At 44.6% G+C, this 26,713-nt stretch overlaps 2 protein-coding genes across 9 annotated transcripts in view; one reads left to right on the top strand and one right to left on the bottom strand.

The window, feature by feature from the left end:
• The window catches only part of LOC145362265 (striatin-3-like), a 59,184-nt gene extending 57,887 nt beyond the window's left edge, over positions 1–1,297 (bottom strand). Inside the window, exon 1 of the mRNA XM_080218347.1 lies at positions 956–1,297. Coding sequence (XP_080074473.1) covers positions 956–1,195 — 240 coding nt within the window. The 5' untranslated portion in view covers positions 1,196–1,297. The remainder of the gene's footprint in view (positions 1–955) is intronic.
• On the top strand, positions 743–25,993 carry fkrp (fukutin related protein). Of its 8 annotated transcripts, XM_080218348.1 has the most exons (5): positions 746–779; positions 12,325–12,465; positions 17,221–17,319; positions 19,791–19,881; positions 23,453–25,993. In XM_080218348.1, exon 5 carries the CDS (start codon positions 23,626–23,628, stop codon positions 25,129–25,131), a length of 1,506 nt encoding a protein of 501 aa, XP_080074474.1. In that variant the 5' UTR covers positions 746–779; positions 12,325–12,465; positions 17,221–17,319; positions 19,791–19,881; positions 23,453–23,625; the 3' UTR covers positions 25,132–25,993. The 8 variants fall into 8 exon arrangements, with proteins under 8 accessions (XP_080074475.1, XP_080074481.1, XP_080074474.1 ...); XM_080218349.1 differs by lacking the exon at positions 12,325–12,465 and having other exon boundaries at positions 743–779; XM_080218353.1 differs by lacking the exon at positions 19,791–19,881.
• The last annotated feature ends 720 nt before the right edge of the window (positions 25,994–26,713 follow it).

Genomic DNA, 26,713 nt, shown 5'->3' with positions numbered 1-26,713 from the left:
TCAATCTATGTTTGCTGGTGAGCTGAATGAAATGTAGCTGGGAGGATTCTGGCAGCCCTCCAACTTGCACAGATCAATGCAAACCAACAGCTCATGACAGTGCTGCAACTCAAAAATCACCTCATAAAATGCTGGGAAGTCTCACCAGGTCTGACAGCATCTGTGGAGAGAGAATAGAGCCAATGTTTTAAGTCGAGATGACCCTTCGTCAGAAGGGTCCGGCACTGACAAAAGGTCACCTGGACTTGAAACGTTGGCTCTATTCTTTCTCTCCGCACATGCTGTCAGCCCTGCTGAGATTTTTCAGCATTTTTCTGTTTTTGTTTCAGATTCCAGCACCCGCAGCACTTTTGCTTTTCTCAAAAATCATCTCAGCTTGCTGCTTCCATGTTGGCCCAGGCATGTATCTCTCTCTCTCGAGGGAGTGACAGAAGACCACCAGTGAGTTCTGCAATCTTTTTTTTGCAAAATCACTACTACTCCCGTTAAAAACCAGAGCAGGACAGAGCCCAAATTCTCAGAAGACAGAGCACGGGTGGGAGGAATCTTTGACATTTTGGAAAGACAATTCCAACCATGCACGACACGTAAATTTTACAAGCAACGTCAGAGTCCATACATGGGCAGCACTGATTGCAAATAATCTTTTTTTCAAAACAAAAGTGTCAATATTTCCAATAGGGGTTTCTTTTTTGGGGGGGACTAATGACATGACCACAATCCGCCATCTTTAAATGCAAGATGGCGGCGCACCACCGACCCCTCCGCAACAATAGAAGGTAATTTTTTTAAAAAAAATCTTTACAGAGCGCGTTTTCGACCTGGCTTTTCCTCAGATATCGACGGCTTTCGACGTCGGGGATCGACAAAGGTGGAGAAAACGGAATTCGGTTCTGATTTTTTTTACACACCCATACCACAACTCCCCCCCCATCTCTCTCTCTCACTCACTCACTTGCAGCTCGGCTTTTTCCGCTTCCCATCGCGCCTTTTCCATCTCGAAGCGGCTCCATTCGTGCTGGATGAAGTGCAAAATGCCCGGCACCGTGTAAGAATCCGGCTCGTGAGGGTTGTCTGAGGTGATTTTCTCCGGGCTGGGTGAGGAGGAGGAGGCCGCCGCCGGGTTAGGACCGCCGAGTGTCGAAGCCATGGCGGCTGGCTGCTGCTGTTGCTGCTGCTGCTGCTGCCCTTCCATCTCTCGGCCGCCCTCGTCCTTGTCTCGGCCCCCCTGCCAGATAGTGAGCTCCCCGTCCGCCTGAATGGGCGGCGCATGCGCTCTAGCCGCGGCGGAGGGCCGACTTCCTGCCAAATAGTGCTCATCACAACATCCTACACCTTCCCCCTTAGTCAAGAGTTATTCATTGAGAAAGAAAGGATCTGAGTGGTGGTGGTATGTGTGTGTGCATGCATATGAGGGAAGCTTCTCTTTATTGTGCACATCAAATCAACTGAAAGCAAAAATGCTGAGGATGCTGGAATGTGAAACTAAAGCAGAAAATGCTGGAAAATCTCAGCAGGTCTATGGGGAGAGAGTAGATGTGGAGATGATGGCGTTGGACTTGGGTAAACACAGTAAGAAGTCTCTCACAACACCAGGTTAAAGTCCAACAGGTTTATTTCATAGCAGACGCCACTAGCTTTCGGGGCTCTGCCCCTTCATCAGGTGAGTGGGAGTTCTGTTCACAAATAGGACATATAAAGACACAAACTCAATTTACAGAATACTGATTAGAATGTGAGTCTTTACAGCTAATCTCACTTACTGTCCTATCTGGAGACAATACACATCTCTTTAACCTATGCTTAATGCTATCTCCACTCACACTATCTGCACCTTTAAGACTTGATTAGCTGTGAAGACTCGCATTGTAATCAGTATTCTGTAAACAGAGCGTGTGCCTTTATACAAAAGTGTGACAGGTTCAAAGGGCTCACCGATCACCAACAAGCATGATGTGGAGATGCTGGCGTTGGACTGTGGTCACCACTGTAAGGAGTCTCACAACACCAGGTTAAAGGCTAACAGGTTTATTTGGTAGCAGCGCCACTAGCTTTTGGGGCTCTGTCCCTTTGTCAGGTGAGTGGGGAGTTCTGATCACAAACTGGACATATAAAGGTACACACTCAGTTTACAGAATACTGATTAGAATGTGAGTCTTCACAGCTAATCAAGTCTTAAAGGTGCAGACAGTGTGAGTGGAGATAGCATTAAGCATAGGTTAAAGAGATGTGTATTGTCTCCAGACAGGACAGTAAGTGAGATTAGCTGTAAAGACTCACATTCTAATCAGTATTCTGTAAATTGAGTTTGTGTCTTTATATGCCCTATTTGTGAACAGAACTCCCACTCACCTGACAAAGGGGCAGAGCCCCGAAAGCTAGTGGTGTCAGCTACGAAATAAACCTGTTGGACTTTAACCTGGCGTTGCCAGACTTCTTACTGAGAGAGATTAGAGCCAATGTTTTGAGTCTAAATGACCCATTATCAGAGCAAAGAGAATCAGCAGAGATTTGTACTATTGGGGTGGAGAAGGAACTGTGGAATTGGACAAAGGAAATGTAAATGAGGATACAGAAGGCTGAGAAAATGCTAAGAATGCCCATTAAGTGATCAATATAGAAATCATATAATCATAGAAACTTTCTGAACAGAAAGAGGCCATTCGGCCCATTGAGTCTGCACTGACCACAATCCCACCCAGGCCCTACCCCCATATCTCTACATATTTTACCACCAATTCCTCTAACCTATGCATCTCAGGACACTAAGGGGCAATTTTTAGCATGGCCAATCAACCTAACCCGCACATCTTTGAACTTTGGAATGGAATACCATCTTTGGAATGGTAGGTCCATTCAAAAGTCTAAAACTAAAGCAGAAAATGCTGGAAAATCTCAGCAGGTATGACAGCATCTGTGGGGAGCGAATGTTTTAAAATTTATTTATTAGTGTTAGAAGTAGGCTTATATGAACACAGTATGATTTGGCCTCTTTTAAGGTCAAACTCAAATAAACAAACTCAAGTGAAATCAGGACAAAGTAAAAGGGGCAGCTCCCCAAAAGGAGAGGGAACAGCCTGAACAAAGTCAAAGTACAAAGGAAACTTGAAAACATCAAATTGAAATGTGATTATTAGGGTCAATAATGCACCCCAGCCCCTGCGGTGCCCAACGGGCGCAGAAGGCGACAGCATGGTTTAGAGATGCCGGCTTTGGATTGGCTTGAGAACTCTCACAATGCCAGGTTTATTTGGTAGCACAAGCTTTCAGAGGGAGCAGCGCTCCGAAAGCTTGTGCTACGAAATAAACCTATGGGACTTTAACTTGATTAACATAACAATGAAGTTACTGTGAAAATCCCCCCCTAGTCGCCACGCCTGTTCGGGTACACCAAGGGAGAATTTAACATGCCCAGTGCACCAAACCAGCATGTCTTTTGGACTGTGGGAGGAAACCTGAGCACCCCAAGTGCTATATTTAATTTATTCTTGAAATCACACAACATTTTGGCCTCAACTACCTATGGTAGTGAATTCCAAACAATCACTACCCTCTGGTTGAAAAAATTTCTCCCCTTCTGTCTTTTACCCCTTATCCTCAAACTATGACTCTTCCCTAGTTCTGGACTCCCCCGCCATCAGCAACATTCTGACTCTATGTTATTGAATCCTATTAGAATTTTAAGTTTCTAAGAGATATCCTCTTCTGAACACCAACAAATATAATCCTAACCAACTTAGTCTCTCCCCATATGACAGTCCTGCCATCCCGAATCAGCCTAGTAAACATTCATTGCATTCCATCTAATGCAAGAACTTCTTTCCTCAGATATAAGAACATAAGAAATAGGAGCAGGAGTAGGCCATCTAGCCCTTCGAGCCTGCCCCGCCATTCAATAAGATCATGGCTGATCTGTTGTGGCTCAGTTCCACTTTCCCGCCCTCTCCCCATAACCCTTAATCCCCTCTCTTATCAAGAACCCATCAACCCGCTTCTTAAAAATATTTAGCGAGGCAGCCTCCACCACTTCAACGGGCAGAGAATTCCAGAGATTCACCACCCTTTGAGTGAAGAAGTTCCTCCTCAACTCCGTTCTAAACCGCCTCCCCTTTATCTTGAGGCTGTGCCCCCTAGTCCTACTGTCTTTTTTGAGCAGGAAGAGTCTCTCCACCTCTATCCTATCCATCCTATTCATCATCTTATACGTCTCAATGAGATCTCCCCTCATTCTTCTAAACTCTAACGAGTACAAGCCTAGTTTATTCAGCCTCTCCTCATAGCTCAATCCCCTCAACTCCGGTATCAGCCTAGTAAACCTCCTCTGCACTCCCTCCAGGGCCAAAATATCCTTGCGCAGGTGCGGCGCCCAAAACTGCACACAGTACTCCAGCTGCGGCCTCACCAATGCCCTATACAGCTGCAGCAAGACCTCCCTACTTTTATATTCAATCCCCCTCGCTATGAAGGCCAGCATCCCATTCGCCTTCCTGACCACCTGCTGCACCTGCAAGCTGGGTTTTTGCGACTCATGCACAAGGACCCCGAGGTCCCTCTGCACCAAAAATGGACACCAAAATTGCACATAATACTCAAGTTCTCACCAATGTTCTAACATTTCTATTCCTATACTCAAATCTTCTCACTATGAAGGCCAACACGCTATTTTCCTCCTTTAATGCCTGCTGTACCTACGTGCTTACTTTCAGCAGTTGATATATGAGGACACCAAGGTCCTCATGCATAGGGAGGACATGCCCTTGTTTACATCAATGGGGACGAAGTAGAAATGGTTGAAAGCTTCAAGTTTCTATGTGTCCAGATCACCAACATCCTGTCCTAGTCCCTCCATGCCAACACTGTAGATAAGAAAGCCCACCAACTCCTCTACTTTCTCAGAAATTACGTCTCTCACCAACTTCTACAGATGTACCATGAAAATAATCCTTTCTGGTTATATCACAGCATAGTACGGCTCCTGCTTTGTCCAAGACCACAAAAACTACGAAGGGCTATGAACAAAGCCTAGTCCCTCACTCAGATCAGCCTCCCATCCATTGATTCTGTCTACGCTTCTCGCTGCCTCAGAAAAGCGGCCAGCATAATTAAAGATCCCATGCACCCCACACATAGTCTCTTCACCTTGGCCTGTTGAATAAAAGATATAAAATTCTGAGATATAAAATTCTGAAGCTTAAAAACAGCTTGTACCATGCTGCCAGACTTTTAATGGACCAATCTCACATTAAGTTGATATTTTGATCTTTTTCTACACCCTAGCTATGCATGTAACACTAGATTCTGCACTCTCTCCTTTCCTTCTCGATGAAAATCTAAATAAACCACATCCGCCTGTTCTCCCTGATCAACTCTACTAGTTACATCCTCAACGAATTCCTGTAGATTTGTCCAACATGATCTTCCTTTTGTAAATCCATGCTGACTTTGTCTGATTATACACTGTCTTCCAAATGCTGTGTGTTATGAAATCCTCGATAATGCTCTCGAGCAACTTCCTGACTACCAATGTTCAGCTCACTGGTATAAAGTTCCCTATTTTCTCTCGACCTCCATTTTAGAATAGAGGCCACACATTAGATACCCTCCAATCTGTAGGAACCATTCCAGAGTTCAAAGTATTTTGGAAAATGACCACCAATGGACGTACTATTTCTGGGGACAATTCCTTAATTACTCTGGGGTGAAGATTATCAGGCAAAGGAGATTTATCTATCTTCAATCCCATTAATTACCGCAAAACTATTTCTCTACTAATACTGAGTTCCTTCAGCTCCTAAATGCTTCTCAGAACTCACGGTACATTGTTCATGTCTTCCTTTATGAAGACAGAAGCAAAGTACAAATTAGTTCCTTAGCCACTTTGTTCCTCTATGAATTCTCCCCTTTCTGACTGTAAGGGGCTCACATTCATTTTTGTCAATCTTTTTCTCTTTACATATCTATAGAAACTTTTACAGTCAGTTTTTATGTTGCCTGTTAGTTCACTTTTTTCCGTTTTTCAGTCAACCCCTTAGTCCGCCTTTGCTGAATTTTAAACTGATCCCAATCCTCAAGTCTGTTGATTTTTTTTGCCAATTTGTATACTTCTTTGAATCAAATACAATCTCTAATTTCCCTTGTAAGCCCTTGTTTGGCCACAGTTTCCTTTACACTCTTGCACTAAAGAGGAATAAACCATTTTTGGAGTTCACCCATTCATTTCTTGAATGCCTGCCATTACCTGTCCACTGTCCATCATAGCCAACTATCATGCCATCATAGTTACCTTTATTGGGATTCTGGACCCTGGTCTCACCAACTTTTACAGATGCACCATAGAATATATTCTTTCTGGTTATATCATAGCTTGATATGGCTCCTGATGTAACCAAGACTGCAAGAAACTACAAGAGGTTGTGAATGTAGCCCAATCCATCACGCAAACCAGCCTCTCATTCATTGACTCTGTCTACACTTCCTGCTGCCTCGGCAAAGTAACCAGCATAATTATGGATCTCATGCACCTCGAACATTCTCTCTCAAAGAAGATGTGCAGGTTAGGTGAATTAGCCATGCTAAATTGCCGTTCAGCGTCCAAAGATGAGCAAGTTAGGTCGACTGGCCATGATAAATTGCCACTTGGTGTCCAAAGATGTGTGGTTTAGGTGGATTGGCCATGCTAAATTGCTCCTTAGTATCACAGAGATTTGTGCAGGGTAAATACATGGAATTATGGGGATAGGACCTGGGTGGGATTGTTGTCAGTGCAGGCTCAATGGGCCGACTGGCCTCATTCTGCACCGTAGGGATTTTATGATTCTATGAAATGCTGGCCTTGGTAGCAGTGGTCACAGCTGGGAGTGATTACAAGGTTCATGACACCACAAACATCAATAGAAATCAATCCTCGTGTTTTTTAATCTATCACTGAACAGCAAGTGAAATTATAGCTGAACATTTACAAGCAAAGTCACATCAGTACCAAGATTAAGTATGTAGTTGTTTAAAAAAGAGATATTAAAGGGTATTGGGCAGGGAAAGGAGAATGGGATTAGGTCATGTGGAGAACCAACATAGTCTTGATAGATGTTTTGGTCTATTTCTGTGCTGAAATATTATAAAAATATGGCAGAGACACACTAGAAAAGATGTTAAGTGACCACAAGAGTGGACTTGCACTTTTGAAGGTAATCTATATAAATCCATTGTCAAAATGCTAAACATAAGTTGTGGCAGACTTGGCTGCGTGTGGGTCATATATTGTTATGCAACTCTTCCTGAAGGTCTGATCGTGTGATCTCTGACTGCAGAGTGCCTGATCACAAGACACTTGCTGACAGGTTATAAATGGCATTATATTTATGTTCAAAAGGTCAGGCTTCTTGTAGTTTATTAATGTGCCTGTTGGTTGTGTGCTCAGCACCAGAAGGCCTTTCCCAGAGGAGACAGAAAAAAAACACATGGGCACAAAACTCCGGGCTGCTCATAAGAGTGCCCAGGAAATCAATACAAATTCAGTGTGATTCCCAGGAAGTAGGATAAGTGTTTAGCACTGCTGCCTCTAGGCACCAGGGATCCAGGTTCGAATCCCGGCTTGCGTCACTGCCTGTGTGGAGTTTGCACATTTTTCCCATGTCTGCACATTTTTCCCCCAGGTGCTCCAGTTTCCTCCCACAGTTCAAAGATGTGTGGGTTAGATGAACTGGCCATGCTAAATTCTCCCTCCCAAACAGGCGCCAGAGTGTGGCCACTAGGGGATTTTCACAGTAACTTTATTGCAGTGTGAATGTAAGCTGATTTTGACTAATAAATAAAACTTTTAAGAGTTGGGAACCACAATTATGGTAGGGACTGATATCTGAACTTTCACTCTCCCCCATTGAAGGAATAACGATTGTAGAGAAAGAACCAAGTATGGAGTGCCTTTCACAACTCTGGGACACCCCAAAATCGTTTACAACAGCAGTTCAAAAAAAAACTTAATTGGCTACCATGTAAGAAAGATGGCAGCCAATTCATGCACAGCAAGCTCCCACAACTAGCAAACGTAATCATGTGTGGTGCAAATTCCACACAGTCACCCGAGGCTGGAATCGAATCCGGGTCCCTGGACTGTGAGGCAGCACTGCTAACCACTGTGCCCCGTGTCGCCCAAATTTATGCTCATCCTTAAAACAAAGTGGGAGTGGGGGGGTATGGATCAGTTAGCTCGTTGGCTGAACGGCTGTTTTGTGATGCAGAGCAATGCCAACAGCACAGGTTCAATTCCCATACCAGCTGAGAATACCCAATCTTGAGCTGCGGTGATCTTCAGGTTAAGTCGCCACCAGTCAGCTCGCCACCTCAAAGGGAAGAGCAGATGATGGTCATCTGGGAATATGGTGACTTTTACTCTCTGGGGAAGAGAGTTCCAAAAGATTCACGATCCCCAAACAATGTTGTGAGCCTCCTTCTTGAATACAATTCAGTGGTGTTCTAGGCTATATCAGAGGGCGGTAAAAAAAGAAAGACTCACAGTTATATAGTATTCTTCACAAGCACGGTTTATTGAATAGTTTAGGGCAGCACGGTGGCACAGTGGTTAGCAGTGTTGCCTGACAACACCAGGGACCCAGTTCAATTCCCAGCTTCGGTCACTGTCTGCATGTTCTCCCCATGTCTGCATGGGTTTCGTCCGGGTGCTCCAGTTTCCTCCCACAGTCTGAAAGACATGCTGGTTAGGGTGCATTGATCCGAACAGGCGCCAGAGTGTAGCGACTAGGGAAATTTCACAGTACCCTCATTGCAGGGTTAATGTCAGCCTTACTTGTGACTAATAAACAAACTTTAACTTATTATACTCTCTGGAATTTAGAAGAATAAGTGGAGATCAAATTGAGCTATACAGGATGATAAAAGATCTGGATAAAGTAGATGTGGAGTGGCTGCTTCCTCCTGTTGGGCATTCTAGGATAAGAGGTTTTAGGATAAGGGGCAGCAACTTTAAAACAGAGTCCAAATACAATTCTTCTTGTGAACCCATATTGGACTCAAAATGTTAACACTGTTTCTCTCTCCACAGGTGTTGCCAGACCTGCTGAGTTTTTCCAGCATTTTCCGTTTTTATTTCAGATCTCCAGCATCTGAAGTATTTTGCATTTATATCTGCTTTAATGATGTTGATGTTGAAATAGTGCCATGGGATCTTTTACATCCACCTTAGCCAGCGGATAGTTTAATATCTTGCCGCAGGGTTGGTACCTCCAGCAGTGCAACACTGCCTCAGTAGTTCTTGGAGTGTCAGCTTTGACATTTCCGCTCAGGTCAACTCTCCTGCTGTGGGTGTGTTGTCTCATATCAGTCAGAATAGAGGTGTTGTCTTTCTAAAATGCCTGTTAATGAGCTAGTTGGGTTTTCTGGCAATTGGATAGCTTTGTGGTCACATTGAAATATGGAAAATAGAAGCCCGGAGCAGGCCATTCACCCTTCAAGCCTGCTCCACCATTCATTTTGATCATGGCTGCTCATCGAATTCAATATCCTGATACCCATCTTCCTCCCTCTAGCCCCAAGAGTTATATCTAATTTCTTCCTGAAATCACACAATGAATCACAGAACCTTTACAGGGCAGGAAGAGGCCATTTGGCCTATCAAACCTGCACCAACAACAATTGCATCAAGGCAATATCCCCGTAACTCCGCGAATGTACCCTAGCTAGTCTTTCTCTCCCTCCCAGCCCTCCCCCCACCCCCGCACATTTTTGGAGTGATATTAGCTATTTTATTCCAGATTTTTATTTAATTATCTGAATTTAAATTCCCCAACTACTGTGGTAGAATTTGAACTCAGGCTGCTAAAACCATTAGTCCAGACCTTTGGATTACTAGTCCAGGAGTATAAACACTCCTTTGTGAATATTGGGGATGGCACAGTGATTAGCACTGTTGCCGCACAACACCAGGGACCCTAGTTCGATTCCAGCCTTGGGTTATAGCAAGTTTGCACATTCTCCCTGTGTCTGCGTGTGTTTCCTCCGGGTGGCCTGGTTTCCTCCCACAGTCCAAAGATTGGTCATGCTAAATTGATCATTAGTGCCAGAAGATGTGCTGGTTAGATGAATTGGCCATGCTAAATTGACCCTTAGTGCCCAAAGGTGGGCTGGCTAGATGAATTGGTCATGTTAAATTTTCCCTCAGTGTACCCGAACAGGTGCCAGAGTGTGACAACTAGGAAATTTTCACATTAGCTGCATTTCAGTGTGAACGTAAGCCTTACTAGGGACTAATAATTAAACTTTACTTTAATATTGACTGAGACACAAGGAAGGACACGCTCCCTCCTCTCAAAATGTGCCAAGGCTTTGTTTTAACATCTCACATGGAAACTGGAACCTCCAATTCTGTAACTCTTCAATCAGGGCTGCATTCCAAGTGTCAGCCTAGATTATGTCTGAGCGGAACTCAAGCCCACAATCTTCTGCCCCAGAGGCAAGAGTGCTATTCACTGAACCACACCTTGCATTAGATATAATGGGAACAATTTTACATTCAAGACCATGATCATTAAAGTTTATTTATTATTGTCACAAGCATGCTTACATTCACACTGCAATGGAGTTAGTGAAAATCCCCAAGTTGCCACATTTCGGCACTTGTACGGCTACACTGAGGGAAAACTTAGCTTGGCCAATGTACCTAACCAGTACATCTTTCGGACTGTGGGAGCAACCGGAGGAAACCCACACATCTTGGAGAGAATGTGCAAACTCCGCACAGACAGCGACCCAAGCCAGGAATCGAACCTGGGTCCGTGGTACTGTGAGGCAGCATTGCTAACCACTGTGCCACCTGCTGCCCACTAGTAACTAGTTGGTGCAAAAAGAAGGTCCCCTATAACAACCCATCGCAGAGTAGACATGACTAAATTGTACTTTAACATTATTTGCTTGGACAGGAATGAACGTGGCCAAAGATGGATTAACTCCAAATTGCCTTGTGGGTAATCCTGCCAGTCACAAAAGCACCAAGATCTGGAATGCGCTGTAACAGGAAATCAGTCATAAAGATCAGTAACGGTAAATCAAAGATTGCGAAAGTACTCTGAAGAGGGTTGCCAACCATAGTCGAAAGTATTCTGGAAGTTTCATAATATGAGCCTTTATCCATTGATACACCTCCATCGGTAGCCAACATGTACATCCTCACAGCAGCCTATCCTCCCCTGGCCACTATCCTCCCCTGGTCAATCGGCGCTCAGCCAAATCTCTGTTCACTATAGAGGGACTGGGGAATCCCAGTATGAGCGAGGTTGGAAAATCCAACCCATTATCTTTAATTTTTTTTATTTAATTACGAAGGTAGGTCCTCCCTTTGCAATTTTTCTTTCTTGTTGGAATGTATTTATTCGGTCCAACTAAATGTTCTTCTTCATGCAAGTCTCCTCCCATTCCATCTGCCTCATCTCAGTCAAGATATCTTTATATTCCAGCTTCTCTCATGTACTCTTCTAATTTTACATTAAAATCACTTTAAAGCTACGTGCCTCGACCTCCTAAAATATAGAGTTTGCGAGTGGCACGTTGGCACAGTGGTTAGCACTGCTGCCTCACAGCACTAGGGGCCCAGGTTCAATTCCTGGCCTCGGGTCACTGTCTCTGTGGAGATTGCACGTTCTTCCTGTGTCTGCGTGGGTTTCGTCCAGGTGCTCTGGTTTCCCCCTACAGTCCAAAGATGTGCTGGTTAGGTTGATTGACCGTGCAAAATTGCCCCTTGGTGTCAGGAGGATTAGTGGGGTAAATACATGGGGTCATGGTGATAGGGACTAGGTGAAATTGTTGTCAGTGGAGCCTCGAGGGGCTGAATGGCCTCCTTCTGCACTGTTGGAATTTTATGATTCTATATTCAAACTACTCCGAGTGAAGAAGTTTCTCCTTTTTTTCCTATTGGATTTGTTAGTAACTATCTTGGATTTATTCCCCTGCTGCTGCTGAGATTTGGGTTCTCCCACAAGTACTAACGTTTATAAAACTTATTGTCAAAAGTAGGCTTACATTAACACTTTAATGAAGTTACTGTGAAAATCCCCTAACTGCCATACTCCGGCGCCTGTTCAGGTGAACTGAGGGGGAATATAGCACGGCCAATCCACCTAACCTGTGCGTCTTTCAGACTGTGGGAGCAAATTGGACCTGACCTGTGAAATCTTTCGTGATTGCTTTAATTTCTGTTAGCTGTGGTACCATCTTTTACAGTCAAATAGCTTTTACAAACTCCAATACTTTTATAACTAATAAATCGGAGTGTTCAAAGAGGCATTTTTAAAAAAAAACAATAATTTTTTTTCCCAGCGTTTTCTCACACCAATGTCCTGGAGATTAATCATCAATTCCTGGAGACTTGAGGCCAATACTGAAGGATTCAAAACCCTGCCTCTGCATGGAACACTCCAGCTTGCATCCACAGACAGACCCCCAAGCTAGGAAGCTCATGTATGACAGCAGGAACACAGTCTATTCATTATCAGCCAACTATAATAAAACAAAGTATTATTAATTAACTAAAGATAAGTTATATTTAATATTAATCTCTTTGACCACAAATGTGTGCAAGTGAAATTGAAACCATTGTAAATATGGTTACTGTAAATAACATCAGATTCCTTGTCTTGGATGCATTACGGAGAGCACAGCCAATAATACGATTATAATATACTGTTTAACTGTATAATTTCTAGAGGTTATCAGGTTACCTTGAGTGCCGGTTTTCAGCTATTGGGGAGAGTGCTCTTCAGCTGGACCTGAAGTGTCCAAGGGTGGCACAGTTGTTAATGCAGCTGCCTCACAGAATCAGGGACCCAGGTTCAATTCGGCCTTGGGTAACTGTGTGGAGTTTGCATATTCTCCCTGTGTCTGCATGGGTTTCCTCCAGGTGCTCCAGTTTCTTTCCACAAATGTGCAGGTTAGGTTGATTGGCCATGTTAAATTGCCCTTTAGTGCCCAAAGATGCATAGGTTAGATTGATTGCAGTGCTGAATTGCCCTTTGGTGTCCAAAGATGTGCAGGTTAGGTGGGTTGGCCATGCTAAATTGTCCCTTAGTGTCCAAAGATGTGTAGGTTAGGTGGATTGGCTGCGCTAAATTGCCCCTTAGTGTCCAAAGATGTGCAGGTTAGGTGGATTGGCCATGCTAAATTGTCCCTTAGTGTCCAAAGATGTGCAGGTTAGGTGGATTGGCCATGCTAAATTGTCCCTTAGTGTCCAAAGATGTGCAGGTTAGGTGGATTGGCCGCGCTGAATTGCCCTTTAGTGTCCGAAGGTGTGCAGGTTAGATTGATTGACCATGCTAAATTGTCCCTTAGTGTCCAAAGATGTGCAGGTTAGGTTAAAAGCAAATTACTGCAGATGCTGTAATCTGAAACAAATTTTTGTCAAACCAAGCTTTGACAAAAAAGATGTCTGGACTCAGAACGTAAGCTCTTTTCTCTCCTTACAGATGCTGCCAGAACTGCTGAGATTTTCCAGTGTTTTCTCCTCTGCAGGTTAGGTTGATTGGCCATACTAAAAATTGTCCCTTAGCATCCCAAGATGTAGATTAGGAGGATTAGTGGGGTAAAAATGTGGGATTACGGGGATAGGGTCTGGGCAGGATGCTCTTTTGGAGAATTGGTGTTGACCTGATAGGCCGAAATGTCTGTTTCTGCACTGTAGGGTTTCTATGATTTTCTGATCACTCAGTGGTTTGTGGTCTCTACCCTGGGCTAACTAACACAGGACTTAGCAGCTGCTGATCCAAGCTGGTTAAAATGCAATGAGCAAGGGGAGATGACCTACAGACAACATGGAGATTAGAGTTGTGGGGAGAAGGCTGGCCACCCAAGTCCAGCTGAAAGTAAGAGTCGAAAACCTGCCTCTTCTGGGTCACAGAGAGGACACGGAGAGCTGGGCAACAGCCAAGTGGATGCATGTTATTTTACAAAGCTGTCTTTTGATTTGATTTGTTGTCACATGTATTGGAATACAATGAAAAGTATTGTTTCTTGTGTGCTTTACAGATAAAGCATACCGTTCATGGAGAAGGAAAGGAGAGGGCGCAGAATGTAGTGTTACAATCATAGCTAGGGTGTATAGAAAGATCAGCTTAATGCAAGGTAGGTCCATTCAAAAGTCTGATAGCAACAGGGAAGAAGCTGCCCTTGAGTTTGTTGGTACGTGACCTCAGGCTTTTGTATCTTCTTCCCGATAGAAGAAGGTGAAAGAGAGAATGTCAGGGGTGCATGGGGTCCTTGATTATTGGAGGGGTTGTTGTTGCAGACGCGGAGCTCAGTGTGATGAGCTAAACCAGTCTGTTTGTGTGCAGGGATGAACAAGTGCTTTATTGGTTGGCCTGTGTGAGCTGTGCCAACCTGTGATTCTCACCCACTTTGCAACTTAACGGATCAGATGCTGAAATATAAAAGCATTTGTCTGTGTTCCTCATTTTTGAAAATAAGCAGAAGTTTGAAGATTTGCTGCTGTATTTCTTATATTACAACACTTCAGAAGTACTTAATGAAAATGGAAAACGCTTTAGGACTTCCTGTGGTCTTGAATGTACGAAATAAAAATGTCTCACATTTATATGACACCTTTCATGATCTCAGGGCATTCCAAAGAGCTTCACAGCTAATGAAGTACATTTGTAGTGAAGTTCTGTTGTAGAAAATGCAACAGCCAATTTGCACACGGCATGCTCACATAAGCAGCAAGATCATCAGTTCTGGCGATGTTATTGAGAGATAAATATGGCTGGTGCATTAGGAAGTTGTCCCCTGCTCTGGAAGAGAGCAGTCAGACCCTCAGTTTAATGCCACCCCTTGCTGCACTGGAAGTGACTGCCTAGATTTATGAGCTTCAGTAGGACTAAAGAAAAAGCCCTTTGGCCCATATCCCTCTACTTGCTCTCTATTCATGTACCCATCCAGGTGCGTCTTAAGTGTTGCTAATGTGCCTGCTTTCGCCACCTCCTCTGGCAGCATGTTCTAGGCATTCACACTCTCTTTATGAAAAACTTGCCCTAAACAGGTGCCGGAATGTGGCGACAAGGGAATTTTCACAACACTTCATTGCAATGTTAATGTGAGCCTGCTTGTGCCACTAACAAATAAGCTCTGAAAAGAACTGTATCTAACTCCATACTGTACCTATCCTGGGAGTGTTTGATGGTGACAGTGTAAAGCAAACTTTACTCTGCATCTAACCCCATGCTGTCCCTGTCCTGGGAGTGTATTATGGGGCCAGTGTAGAGGGTGATTTACTCTGTATCTAACCCAATGCTGTATCTGTCTGGGAGTGTTTGATGGGGACAGTTTAGAGGGAGCTGTACTCTGTATCTCACCCCATGATGTACCTGTCCTGGGACTGTTTGATGGGGGCAGTTTGGTGGAGCTTTGCCCTGTTTCTAACCCTGTGCTGTACCTGTCATGGTAGTGTTTGATGGGGACAGTGTAGAGGGAGCTTTACTCTGTATATAACGCTGTGCTGTACCTGTCCTGAGGGGTGTTTGATGGGGACAGTGTAGAGGGAGCTTTACTCTGTATCTAACCCTGTGCTGTACCTGTCCTGGGAGTGTTTGATGGGGACAGCGCAGAGGGAGCTTTACTCTGTATCTAACCCCTTGCTGTACCTGTCCTGGGAGTGTTTGATGAGGATAATCCTCTGATTCAGAGTTGAGAGCACTACCAACTGAGCCACAGCTAACAAATTCATTTTTATTTTTATGATGCCAAAGTATCTTAGTTGTTTATCTGCCACTTCAGTTTTCTTATCCTCTCATCAAAAAAAAATGTTAACGTCCTTCTCCTGAAGTTGCTGACTGTTATTGGTGTATAGTCCTATTGGTGCTGGTACCTTGATCAAGTGGTTAGCTTCTAGAATCGATAGAGATATTTCACTAAGCCTCATCCTTTCCTCAAACCAGCAGATAACTTAATAATAGACTGGAGAAGGAATTACAGTTTTAAAGTTTGTTTATTGGTGTCACAGGTAAGGCTTACATTAACACTGCAATGAAGTTTCTGTGAAAATCCCCTACTGACGGAGAATTTAGTGTGGTCAAAGCACCTAATCAGGAAATCTTTCAATTTGTGGGAGGAAACCATAGCACCCAGAGGAAACCCATGCAGATACAGTGGGAATGTGCAGACTCCATACAGATGGTGAACCAAGCCAGGAATTGAATCTGTGTCCCTGACACTGTGAGGCAGCAGATTTAACACCATGCAGGACAGGTATAACTTGGGGTTAGACAGAGAGTAAAGCTCCCTCTACACAGTCCCCATCAAACCCTCCCAGGACAGGTACAGCTCAGGGTTAGAGACAGAGTAAAGCTCCCTCTACACTGTCCCCATCAAACACCCCTCAGGACAGGTACAGCACAGGGTTACATACAGAGTAAAGCTCCCTCTACACTGTCACCCATCAAACATTCCCAGGACAGGTACAGCACAGGGTTAGATACAGAGTAAAACTCACTCTACACTGTTCCATGAAACATTCCCAGGACAGATAAAGCAAAGAGTCAGATACAGTTTTTTAGAGTTTATTTATTAGGGCCACAAGTCAGGCTTATATTAACACTGCAATGAATGAAAATTCCCTAGTCGCCACACTCCGGCATCTGTTCGGGGAAAGTTTTTCATGCACAAGGCGGTGGGAGTCTGGAATGCGCTGCCAGAGGAGGTGTTGGAAGTAGGAACATTTATAACACTTAAGAGGCGTCTCGATGGGTACATGAATAAGAAGGGATACGGGCCGAATAAGGGCAGGAGGCTTTTTTCTTTCGTTAGAACGTTATGATCAGCACAAGCTTGGAGGGCCATATGGCCTTTTCCTGTGTAGTTTCTTTTTTCTTTCTCCTACATCGAGGGAGCATTTAGCATGGCCAATTCACTTAACCAACACACCTTTCAGACTGTGGGAGGAAACCAAAGCAACTGGAGAAAACTCCGGCAGACATGGAGAGTATGTGCAAATTCCATACATGATGTATTCCATACAGACAGTGACCCAAGCCAGGAATCGAATCTGTGAGGCAGCCATGCTAACCACTGTGTTCCGTGCCACTACTGTGAGGACTGGTTTTAATTTTTCTTTCTTCGTTAACTCATTGATGACTAACTAGTTTATAGAACTCCCCTACATCTGCCTCAGTAGTTCTCTTATTACACTGTACCTGTTTCCATTTAGTAACTAATTTGGTTTAATTTCAGACAATCCAGCATTTCTGGCCATTTGGACATGTCTTATAATGCGCAGAAGTCATCAACAAAACTGGAACTGACAGTGTGAAGGATGCGTCTAGACTAAAGGTGGAAGAAATCATTTCTTAATTTCAGATAAATCTCTGTCTACATTTTGTTTTTAAGCATGGGTAACCCAGCTTTAATCCTCGTTCCGCTGAATAAGCAAGACGGCAATCAGGGTATCAGGATGCTACAGCATCCCTGAACTAGAGGGGAGAGAATCAGCCAAGGTCATTGTACCTGAACTCATTCTAGAAAGTGCATGTGTGCGCACATCAGGTGAATTGTATCATGAATGCGCCTTCCAATACCAACAAGACCTAAAATGGGATTTGAGCCCAAAGCTTCTGGCTCAGAGGCCTACTAAACCACAATATGTCCTTGTAGATAGAAAGAGGCTATTAGACCACAAGACGTAGTGGCAGAAGCAGGCCTTTTGGCCCATCACGTCTGCTCTGCCATTCAATAAGACCACGCCTGATCTGATGTGATAATCCTCAACTCCACTTTCCCGCCTTATCCCCATAACCCTCAATTCCATAACTGATTTGAGGAATTGGAGAAAATAAGATTTCACTCAGAGAGTGGTAGGAATCCGGAACGCACTGCCTGGAAAGGTAGTGGAGACCGGAAACCTTACAATCTTTAAAAAGTATTTGGGTGAGTACTTGAAATATCTTAACATTCAAGAACATGGGACAAGTGCAGGAAAATGGGATTAGTGCAACTTTAGTGGTGGTTACTGTTAGTGCAGACTTAATGGGCTGAAGGGCCTTTTCTGCACTGTATAACTCTATGACTATTACTCTATGATTAAAAATCTGTCTACCTCAGACTTGAACATACTTAACAACCCAGCCTCTACAACCCTCTGAGGTAAAGAATTCCACAGATTCACTGCCCTCTAGGAGAAGAAATTCCTCCTCATCTCTGTCTTCATTGGGTGATCCCCTTACTCTGAGATTTTGCACTCTGGTCCGAGACTCTCCCACAAGCAGAAACAACCTCTCAGCAGCTACCCTGTCAAACCCCATATGTCTCAATAAGGTTGCCTCTCACTCTTCTAAATTCCAATGAATACAGGGCCCAACCTACTCACTCTTTCCTCATAAAGAAATCCCTCCATACCCAGGACCGACCTAGTGAACCTTCTCTGGACTATCTCTAATGTCAGTATATCTCTCCTTAGATAAGGGGACCAAAACTGTTCGCCGTATTCCAGGTGTGGTTTGACTAGTGCCTTATATAGTTATAGACTGCCCTGTTTTTATACTACATTTCGTTTGTACTAAAGGCCAACTATCCATTTGCCTTCCCTATTACCTGCTGAACATAGAATCCCTACAGTGCAGGAGGAGGCTACTCAGCCCTCGGGCCTACACCGACAACAATCCCACCCAGAAAATATTACAAAAATCAAAATGCATGTAACCTGACATAAAAACAGAACCTGCGGGAAATACTAAGCAGGCGAGGCAACATCGGTGGAGAGAGCTTTTATTAAAATATTTTGTCCAGCTACTTGCACTGCACCATCAGAAGTGCCATCTTTCAGCTGGGTGGCACAGTGGTGTTGCCTCACAACGCCAGGGACTCAAGTTCAATTCTGGCCTTAGATGACTGTGTGGAGTTTGCATATCCTTCCTGAGTTTCCTCCTGGTGCTCCTATTTCCTCCCACAGTCCAGAGATGTGTAGGGTAGATGGATTGACCATGCCAAATTGCCCCTTAGTGTCCAAAGATGTGCAGGTTAGATGGATTGGCCATGATAAATTGCCCCTTAGTGTCCAAAGATGTACAGGTTAGGTGGATTAGCCATGCTAAATTGCCCTTTAGTGTCCCAAGGTGTGCAGATTAGATGGATTTAGCCATATTAAATTGTCCCTTAGTGTCCAAAGGTGTGCAGGTTAGGTGGATTAGCCTTACTAAATTGCCCCTTAGTATCCAAAGATGTGCAGGTTAGGTGGATTGGCCGTGCTAAATTGCCGCTTAGTGTTCAACGATATGATGGTTAGTTGGATTAACCATGCTAAATGCACGGGGATATGGCTGGGGAGGAGGGGTGTGGTGGACTTGGGTGAGGTGCCCTTTCAGAGCCTCAGTGTAGACTCAAAGGGCCAAAGATGTGTAGTTTAGGGAGATAAGTGGGGTAAATGTGTGGGGTTACAGGGATAGGGCCTGGGTAGGATAAAAGGTGGGTTGGTTCAGACTCGATGGGTCGAATCACCTCCTTCTGCACTGTAAGGATTCCACGATTCTATGCTACTCCAGTCTGTCTCCTCGGGTGGCTGTAAAAGATCCCATGGCACAATGGAAAGCAGGGGAGTTCTCCCCATGTACTGGCCAATGTTTAAACCTTCAACCAACATCGAGGAACAGATGATTTAAGTTTGTGGGAACCTTGCTGTGCACACATTGCTGCCAAATTTTCCTACATTACAACAGTGACTACACTTCAAAGTAAAGCGTTTTGGACGGTCCTGAGATCTGAAAGACACTGTACAACTGCAAGCTCTTGTTTTATTCCTTTTATTGCAGCCAGAAAGGTACAGTCTGTGTCTGATTCCGATGTTAAATCAGCTGCCAGGAAATTTGGCTCTTCATTCAATTCATTGAAGTCTTGGAAACAGTAAGTGCCAACACCCTATGAGTCTGAACTGACTGGCCTGAACGTATTCTTTAAAGGATAAAGTGCTTTCAGTGCCAAAAACTTCTATGTAAAGCACCTGCGTGTTTTTAAATTTTTAACACCCCAGTGATTCTCAATTGAGCTGGTCACAATGGATGCTTCCACACAGACCTTCCTTCCTTGAATTTCAATTAGGACTGACCGTGGGAGGTGTCAGTGCACTGTCAGCCTGACCTGACCAGTTAATCCTAAAGGTAATTTACATTTTGCTCAACCAGCCTATGTTCATCAGAGAATCATAAAATCTCAACAGTGCAGAACAAGGCCATTCAGCCCATCGAGATTGCAACCAGAACAATCCCATCCAGGCCCTATCCCTGTAACCCCATGTATTTTCCCTGCTAATCCCTCTGATACAGTAAAAAGTCTGACAACACCAGGTTTCAGTCCAACCGATTTATTTGATAGTAAATTCACTAGCTTTCGGGGTTTGCCCCTTCGTCAGGTGAATGGAGAGTTCTGGCCTCAGACAGAGCATATAAAGCACAGACAGTTTACAGATTACTGATTAGAATGCGAATCTTTACACCTAACCTGCGGTTCAAGTCTTAAAGTGGCTAACAATCAATCCCTCTGATACCAAGGGACAATTTAGCCTGGCCAATCCACCTAACCCCCATGTCTTTGGACACTAAGGGGTAATTTAGCATGGCCAATCCACCTAACCTATACATCTTTGTACACTAAGGGGTAATTTAGCATGGCCAATCCTCCTAACCTGCACGCCTTTGGACATAATCTCTTCCACCTTCTTCTGTCAGGAAAAAGATGCAAAAGTCAGGTCACGTACCAACCTACTGAAGAATAGCTTCTTCCCTGCTATGTCAGACTTTTGAATGGATCTACCTTGCATTAAGTTGATCTTGTTCTACACCCTGGCTATAACTGTAACACTACATTCTGCAGTCTCTCCTTACCTTTGTATGAACGGTATGCTTTGTCGGTATAGTGCACAAGAAACAATACTTTTCAGTGTACGTTCATACATGTGGCAATAAATTAAATCAAAATCAAAACTTCATATGACCCCTTTTACTGTTTCCAATTTGTCACGCTGCTTATCTAACACAGGATGGGCACAAATTTCCTCCAGCTCAACATTGGGAAGACCAAAGATATTGTCTTCAGTTCCCTGCGCAAACTTCAGTGTGACGTGGCCAGACTTTTTGCCAACTTGGTGTAGGTTTGATCTCAGGACGAACCTCCAACCACATAGCTGCACCATCACAAAGACTATTGATTTTCATCTCTGCAACATCATCCGACTGCCCTTTCCTCAGTTCACAGAATCCCTACAGTGCAGAAGGAGGCCATTCGGCCCTTCAGGTCTGCACCAACAACAATCTCATCCAGGCCCTATCCCCATAACCCCATGCATTTACCCTAGCTAGTCCTCCTGACACTAAGGGGAAATTTAGCATGCCCAACCACCTAACCTGCACATCTTTGGACTGTGGGAGGAAACCGGAGCAGCCGGAGGAAACCCACGCAGACGTGGGGAGAACGTGCAAACTCCACACAGACAGTGACCCAAGTCGGGAATCGAACCCAGGCACTTGGTGCTGTGAGGCAGCAGTGCTAACCACTGTGCCACCTTCATCTACTGCTGAAACCATCATTCATGAATTTGATATCTCTATACTTGACCATTTCAATGCACTTCTAACTAATCATAACTTTGAGATCATACACAACTTTGCTCCCTTTGTCCTAACTCACAGAACGTTCTGTTCGTCCATCACCTCTGTGTTTATCTCCTAGTTAAACAACATCTCAATTCTAAAATAACCAGTTGTCTCCCTCTAATGGAGAAAAATGTCAATGGGCGCTTGTGAACCATAGTCAATTACCTTACCTTACCTCACTATCAGGCCCAGACCTGCTCAGTCTTTCCTGATAGTTGTACCTTCTCAGGTCTGGTAGAATCTTTTTTTGCATGTTCTCCAATGATCCTAAATTCATTTTGCAAGATGGGAATTAGAATTATGCACTGTACTCCAAGTGTAGTTTAACCAAGGTTCTATACAGGTTTAACTCAGGGTGGCACAGTGGTTAGCACTGTTGCCTCACAGCGCCAGGGACCCAGGTTCGATTCCCAGCTTGAGTTACTGTCTGTACAGAGATTGCATGTTCTCCTCTGTGTCTGCATGGGTTCCCTCCAGGTGTTCCGGTTTCCTCCCAAAATCCGAAAGATGTGCTGGTTTGGTGCATTGGCCATGCTAAATTCTCTCTCAGTGTACCCGAACAGGTGCCGGAGTTTGGCAACTAGGAGATTTTTCCTATAATTTCATTACAGTGTTAATGTAAGTCTACTTGTAACACTAATAAATAAATAAAAACTGCAGCCCCGCTCAACAGGAAGATGGTTAGAGGAGGATGATGTAGTTAGTAATGTCAAAGACAGCAGGCAGATTGAGAAGGATAAGAAAGGGAAGTCTACCTTTGTCACACTCCACATAGCATGTCACTTTGGGGTGAATATATGATTGGAGAGATTCAAATATGAAGATCCTTGTTTTCAGCTCACTCTATGGCTTTCCATCTCTGTAATCTCCTCCAAATCTGCAACCCCACAGGATATCCACCCTTCTCTAATTCAGCTCTCTTGAGCATCCACAGTTTTCACCACTCTGCTATAAATGGCTTTGCTTTCAAATGCCTGGTACCCAAGCTCTGGAATTCCCTCCCTAAACTCCAATCTGTCTTTCCTCCTTTAAGATGCTGCTTCAAAGAGTTCTTGAGCAAGTTTTTGGTCATCTGCTAATGTGGCTCAGTCCTTTGGGACACTTTATTACATTAAGGGCACTATATAAATGCAAGATGTTGTTGTTCACTCATAATCTTATTAAATGGTGCAATGCATTCAAGGTGCCATGTATAGCCTACTCCTTTTCCTATTTCTTATTTTCTTATGTTCTCTGGTCAGGTATTCTAGAAGTGCAAAGTATTCCCTGCCCTCAGGAATACCAGTAAGAAGTTTCACAACACCAGATTAAAATCCAACAGGTTTATTTGGCAGCACAAGCTTTCGGAGCGCTGCTTCTTCACTCAGGTGAGTGAGGAGTTGTGGTCACAAACAGGGCATATATACGCACAAACTCAATTTACAAGATAATGGTTGGAATGCGAGTCTTTACAGGTAATCAAGTCGTAAAGGTACAGACAACATGAGTGGAGAGAGGGTTAAGCATCGGTTAAACTTGATCACCTGTAAAGACTCGCATTATAACCATTGTCTTGTAAATTGAGTTTGTGTCTATATATGCCCTGTTTGTGAGCACAACTCTTCACTCACCTGAAGAAGGAGTGACGCTCCGAAAGCTTGTGCTACCAAATAAGCCTGTTGGACTTTAACCTGGTGTTGTGAGACTTCTTATTGTGCCTACCCCAGTCCAACGCCGACATCTCCACATCAGGAATACCAGATTGGGAAGATTCCATTCTGCAGGTGTTCACCAGTTGATGACTATTTTGCTCTCGGTGCTCCATAAACATTTCTTTTTGCTTTTAGATCCATTGAAGACCTTTCATTTTCTGGTGAATTGTTTGCAATTATTAGTTGTCCAAGAATCAGGATCCTGACTTGATTGTTGCGATGTCAAGAGGCAAGAAGAGACTGTTCAAAAAAAGCTGCAACTGGAGCTAGTTTAATTACCGACACTACTGAATTTATTAAAAAGCACAATGCGAGTGAGCTTTTGCCAGATGCTGCTGACTGGTGCAATAATGGTGAATCTAGTCGTGCTTTATTATGTCTCCAGGACTCAGCAACAAATGCTGAGGCACAAAGACCCAGGGAAGGCTGCTTCCAGGAGGCTGGCAATTTCGAGGCTCGCTGGCATCACCGTGCTGATACGAGAGTTTGAAGACTTTGAGAACTGGGTGGTGGGTGTGGTGCAGTCCTTCCTGAAGGAGCGGCCTGACCAGCCCATTGTGGTGGTGGCAGACAAACTGCCATACCCACCGTTGGGCCTGCCAGTTAAACAGAACGTGCAGGTGGTGTTGTTGAAGGCATCTCCGGATCAGCCGTACTACGTCAGGAGACCCGAGTTCTACATCAACACCGAGTACACCCTCCTGGTGCCCGATGGGGTGCAGTTGGACTCAACCCAACAGCTTGACCGCCTGCTGCGAGAATTTGAGGCAGACAGGGGTAAGGTTCAAATGGTGGCAGCTCCCATTCAGGACGAGGAAAAGGTTCAGTGCCTAAATTTGCGGGTTAGCCTCAAGGAGTGGAGCGCGGTCTACAGCCCTTCCTCAGCTCAGGTATGCGATGCCATTGACGGGGATGCCGTCGTCCTCCTGCGCACAGACGATTTGTTCAACCTCTCCCAACCCATGGAGAGGCCACTCATGACATCCCTCTTCATTCAGTCCGCGCTGCGCGGCTGGAAAGTGAAGATGGCAGAGAGCTTAGCGTTCTCCTCGTACCATCGCTCTTTGTTCATGTCGGCACACAACCGCTGGAAAGCTGACCTCGGCGCGAAGGCGAGGTTGGCCCAACTCTTCAAGGACTTTGGCTTGAAGCGTGTAGTGCAGGCCAGCGGGAAGGAGCAGTGGTACGGGTGCAACAAGGACACTCCTCGCTGTTTTGGCACAGTTCACGATGACACACCCGAGTATCTGTATCAGGACAAGTGGACTCCACCTTGCTGCCTCAAAGCTTTACGTGAGACCACCAAGTATGTCATAAAGATCTTGGAGTCCTCAGGCGTCCGCTACTGGCTGGAGGGCGGAACACTTCTGGGAGCAGTCCGTCACCAGGACATCATTCCATGGGACTACGACGTGGATCTCGGAATTTATCTGGACGATGTGGAGAATTGCGAGTTTCTGAGGAGCCTGGACTCTGGTTCGATTGTGGACGAGAACGGCTACGTGTGGGAAAAGGCGGTGGAAGGCGACTTCTACCGAGTTCAGTACAGCGAAAGCAACCACTTGCACGTTGACCTGTGGCCGTTCCATGCCAGAGACGGAATCATGACCAAAAACACTTGGATGGATCACAAGCAGGATGTGGAATTCCCAGAGCACTTTCTGAAGCCCCTGGTTCCTATGCAGTTTGCTGGGATAACTGCCCTCGCACCCAACAATCACAGGCGCTTCCTGGAATTGAAATTTGGAGAGGGAGTCATTGAAAACCCTGAATACCCAAACCCAGCCAAGAAAAAATTGGAGAAGATGGACTAAATCTGGAGGAGAGTAAACCTTGGACAGGGTCATAGGGTCGGTTACTCAAACAGCTTCAGATGTGAGACTTTGTTAATGCTGCCTCAAAATTATATTCCAGGTATTTGTTATTTAAGATTGGTTTCTACCTCCCCAGTCTTTTTCTGAAGGCACTGGATCTCCCTGGGGGACAGTTCCATGAATACGGGGAGGTCAGGGGCATTATCTGGCCCTTTGTGATTCACAGTCCAGACAGCGATTTTTAGCAGGTTACTGCAAGACAGAAGACTTGCGGTCCTAACATTGCCTGATACCCGCACTCATGTCCTTATCAACAGAAGGCACTGTAGCTCCGTCACAGCTGGAACCCTGGTTAATCTCACGTCCACACAGGTCCAGCTGAACAGAGAGAGATCAAACGCAAGGTCTCCTGATCCCCTGTCCTGCACCCGAGGAGTACATACATCCAGAAAGCCAAATTCACAGTGGGAAGGTGACTCTTTTAATTATGCAAAACAAAACAGCTGCTTGGATGAACACATATGGGAGTGTAAAGAGGCAAATTTACACACAGGGAACCAACATTTGAGCGGGTGGGGGTTTTGGAAATTTCAGGACTCCCCGCCTTACAGAGTTATGAATCAGGTGGAGCTGTGAAAATAATATGACCTGAGGTTATTATGTGCATGCAAAATTTGAACTGTAAACATATACAGAGCATTGAAAGTTGCCATGTGACTGACTTCTCAAGGCCTGAGCTCAAATGACCCAAGCCATGGCTAACTCACTGATGGACTTCCTGAAAAATGTGCTGTTAACACCATGTCACAATACCACTATCCATTAAACACAATTCCCAACCCAGGCTTCAGATATTCCCTTGATTTGTATACTCGTCTAATGTTTTTAAAGCTTGGTCTCTCTAGCTCGTAGACCAGGATCCCAGACACAACTTCGAGCTCACCCAATACTCTTGACCCGCATCCTATTGGTGCTGTCATCTTCATTAACTCTCTGATGTATTAATGTCAAACTGGTAGGTCTTATACTGATGCTGCCATGGCTTCACCCTATTCAAATAGTGGTTAGCACTTCTGCCTTCCAGCGCCAGAGATCCAGGTTCAATTCCGGCCTTGGGTCACTTTCTGCGTGGAGTCTGCAAGTTCTCCCCATGTCTGTATGGATTTCCTCTGCCTGCTTTGGTTTCCTCCCACAGTCCAAAGATGTGCACGTTAAGTGGATTGGCCATGCTGAATTGCCCCTTAGTGTCCAAAGATGTGTAGGTAGGTGGATTGGCCATGCTAATTTGCCCCTTAGTGTCCAAAGATGTGCATGTTAGATGGGGCATGCTAAATTGTCCCTTAGTGTCCAAAGATGAGGCAAGGTTTATTAACCATGTTAAAATGTGTGGAGTTATGGGAATAGAGCAGGGGAGAGGACCTGGATAAGATACTCTGTCAGAGTTGGTGCAAACCTGATGGACCGAATGGCCTCTCCTGCACTTTAGGGATTCTATGAATCTCTTTGGCTCTTTCATGTCACTCTTGTCTCTGAGTTCGAAGGTTGTGCGACACTAACCACGCTGCAGACACTCAAATACACC

Source organism: Carcharhinus amblyrhynchos, unplaced genomic scaffold, assembly GCF_965287045.1.
Source record: "Carcharhinus amblyrhynchos unplaced genomic scaffold, sCarAmb.v2.hapA scaffold_37, whole genome shotgun sequence".
Taxonomy (NCBI): Eukaryota; Metazoa; Chordata; class Chondrichthyes; order Carcharhiniformes; family Carcharhinidae; genus Carcharhinus; species Carcharhinus amblyrhynchos.
Note: the sequence above shows the minus strand (reverse complement) of the source record. Positions and strands in the feature narration are given on the sequence as shown.